This window comes from Eurypyga helias, unplaced genomic scaffold (assembly GCF_000690775.1).
Source record: "Eurypyga helias isolate BGI_N326 unplaced genomic scaffold, ASM69077v1 scaffold3586, whole genome shotgun sequence".
NCBI classification, from domain to species: domain Eukaryota; kingdom Metazoa; phylum Chordata; class Aves; order Eurypygiformes; family Eurypygidae; genus Eurypyga; species Eurypyga helias.
This window is the reverse complement of record NW_010257054.1, coordinates 14,342-15,878: the sequence shown is the minus strand read 5'-3', so window position 1 is coordinate 15,878 and position 1,537 is coordinate 14,342. Positions and strand designations below refer to the sequence as shown.

Here is a 1,537-nt window from a genome sequence, read left to right as displayed (position 1 = left end):
CAGCTATAACTCTCCCTGCGCAGCTACTGGTGACACCCGAGGGGCCCCCGAGGCGGGGTAGGCAGCACAACTGGGGTGCGAGCAGGAGCTGTGGGGAGTGGGGTTGTCACCAGGAGGAGGGTGAAGAAGGTGAGATGGTTGCAGGAGCAGACTGTCCCCTTGTCGCTGGGCTGTGTGATGCATCCACTGCTGCTCCAGCCTCCTGCCTGCCCTGCGACCGGCACAGGGTGACAGCCGTGGGTGCCAGGCGCAGCACCCGTGCCCGGCCCCACGCCTCGCCCCACCGAGGACCATACCTTTGCTGAGATCCCAGAAGACGCATTGCGGGGTGACACCCTGCAAGGGAGAAGAGCAGCATCAGCCGATACCACAGGGAGGGGGACAGATGGAGGGAGGGCACGTGTCTTACGTGGGGCAGCTGCCCGTGGGCGAAGGTGAGCTGCACAGGGTCCTGCAGCCCGGAGATGCTCGTCTCTCCCACCGTGATGCCCACCACGGTGTAATCCAGCACCTGCCCCGTCTGGTTGACCTCCTGTGTGGGGCAGCGCTGCCTGAGCCCAGCCGGCACACAGCGAGTGCTGGTGGCCAGAGGGATGCGGCAATGCCAGCCTGTACCTCGAACATGCCAAGCTGATGGATGTTGAGGACCGTCACCACCACGCGCGCTATCTGACTGCTTAGGGACTGGAATATCTCCCTGGGGAGCTGGATTTTGCCTTCCTTCCCCTTCTCCGTCATGTTCAGCATCCCGGGGTCCTAAGGCAGTGAACGGCAGTGGGAGGTTGTTTGCTGGCAGCATCACCTCTCTGCTCAGGACCCACCGGCCTTGCCCCAGGCACAAATTCAGCCCTGCCTGGGTGGGTTTTGCTCAGCAACATCAGCACAATCCCCACAGGCAAAAGAGAAGAACCTCATCCCCAGCATCCAGCAGTGAAGGGGCAGAGCTGGGAGCAGCTCCCAGGAGAGCTCAAACGCCCCATCACCCCATGGCATGTGGTCCCCTGGGACTTCCAGAGAGTGGGAGAGCCTGGGAGTGGGCAGGAGGTGCAAGGTCCCACATGTTCCTTCTCCTCTTCACCCTGACCCCCCACCCGCTGCTGGGATAGTTCCCTGGGGAGGGCTTTTCCCTCGCAAACCCCATTTCACATGACATCTTGCCAAGGGATGCTAAAGTTGACATGGGTCCATGATGCAGCGGTGGAGCAGAGGGGAGGAAGAGCACGCCATGGCACGCCAAGCCTCAGGGCAGGGGCTGAGGGATGCTTGGAGGGCGCGGGGCTTCCCAAGGGAGAGGGGTGCATCTCACCTCCGTGGGGGAAAAGCTGATGAGGACATCATGGGTGACAGCCCTGCTGACGTTCAGAAGCAGCACCTTCAGCCCGGCCAGCCCCCTGCGCAGTGCCGGTCCCGCTGACTGCAGCAGCCTGCCGGGTGGAGGGCTGTAGGACCAGGGGACATGGGGGGCTGAGCTCCCCAGACCCCACCACGGCCGCTCCTGCCCGCTACCTGAGCCAGCGCTCCCGCAGACAGGCACAGG

At 63.6% G+C, this 1,537-nt stretch overlaps 1 protein-coding gene across 1 annotated transcript in view; it reads right to left on the bottom strand.

Moving 5' to 3' along the window:
• The window catches only part of GPR97 (G protein-coupled receptor 97), a 5,178-nt gene that overhangs the window by 2,815 nt on the left and 826 nt on the right, over positions 1-1,537 (bottom strand). Inside the window, exons 4-8 of the mRNA XM_010153860.1 lie at positions 1,307-1,439; positions 616-756; positions 410-532; positions 297-336; positions 111-211 (exon numbers count right to left, since the gene is read on the bottom strand). Of these exons, the coding sequence (XP_010152162.1) occupies positions 111-211; positions 297-336; positions 410-532; positions 616-756; positions 1,307-1,439 (538 nt within the window). The remainder of the gene's footprint in view (positions 1-110; positions 212-296; positions 337-409; positions 533-615; positions 757-1,306; positions 1,440-1,537) is intronic.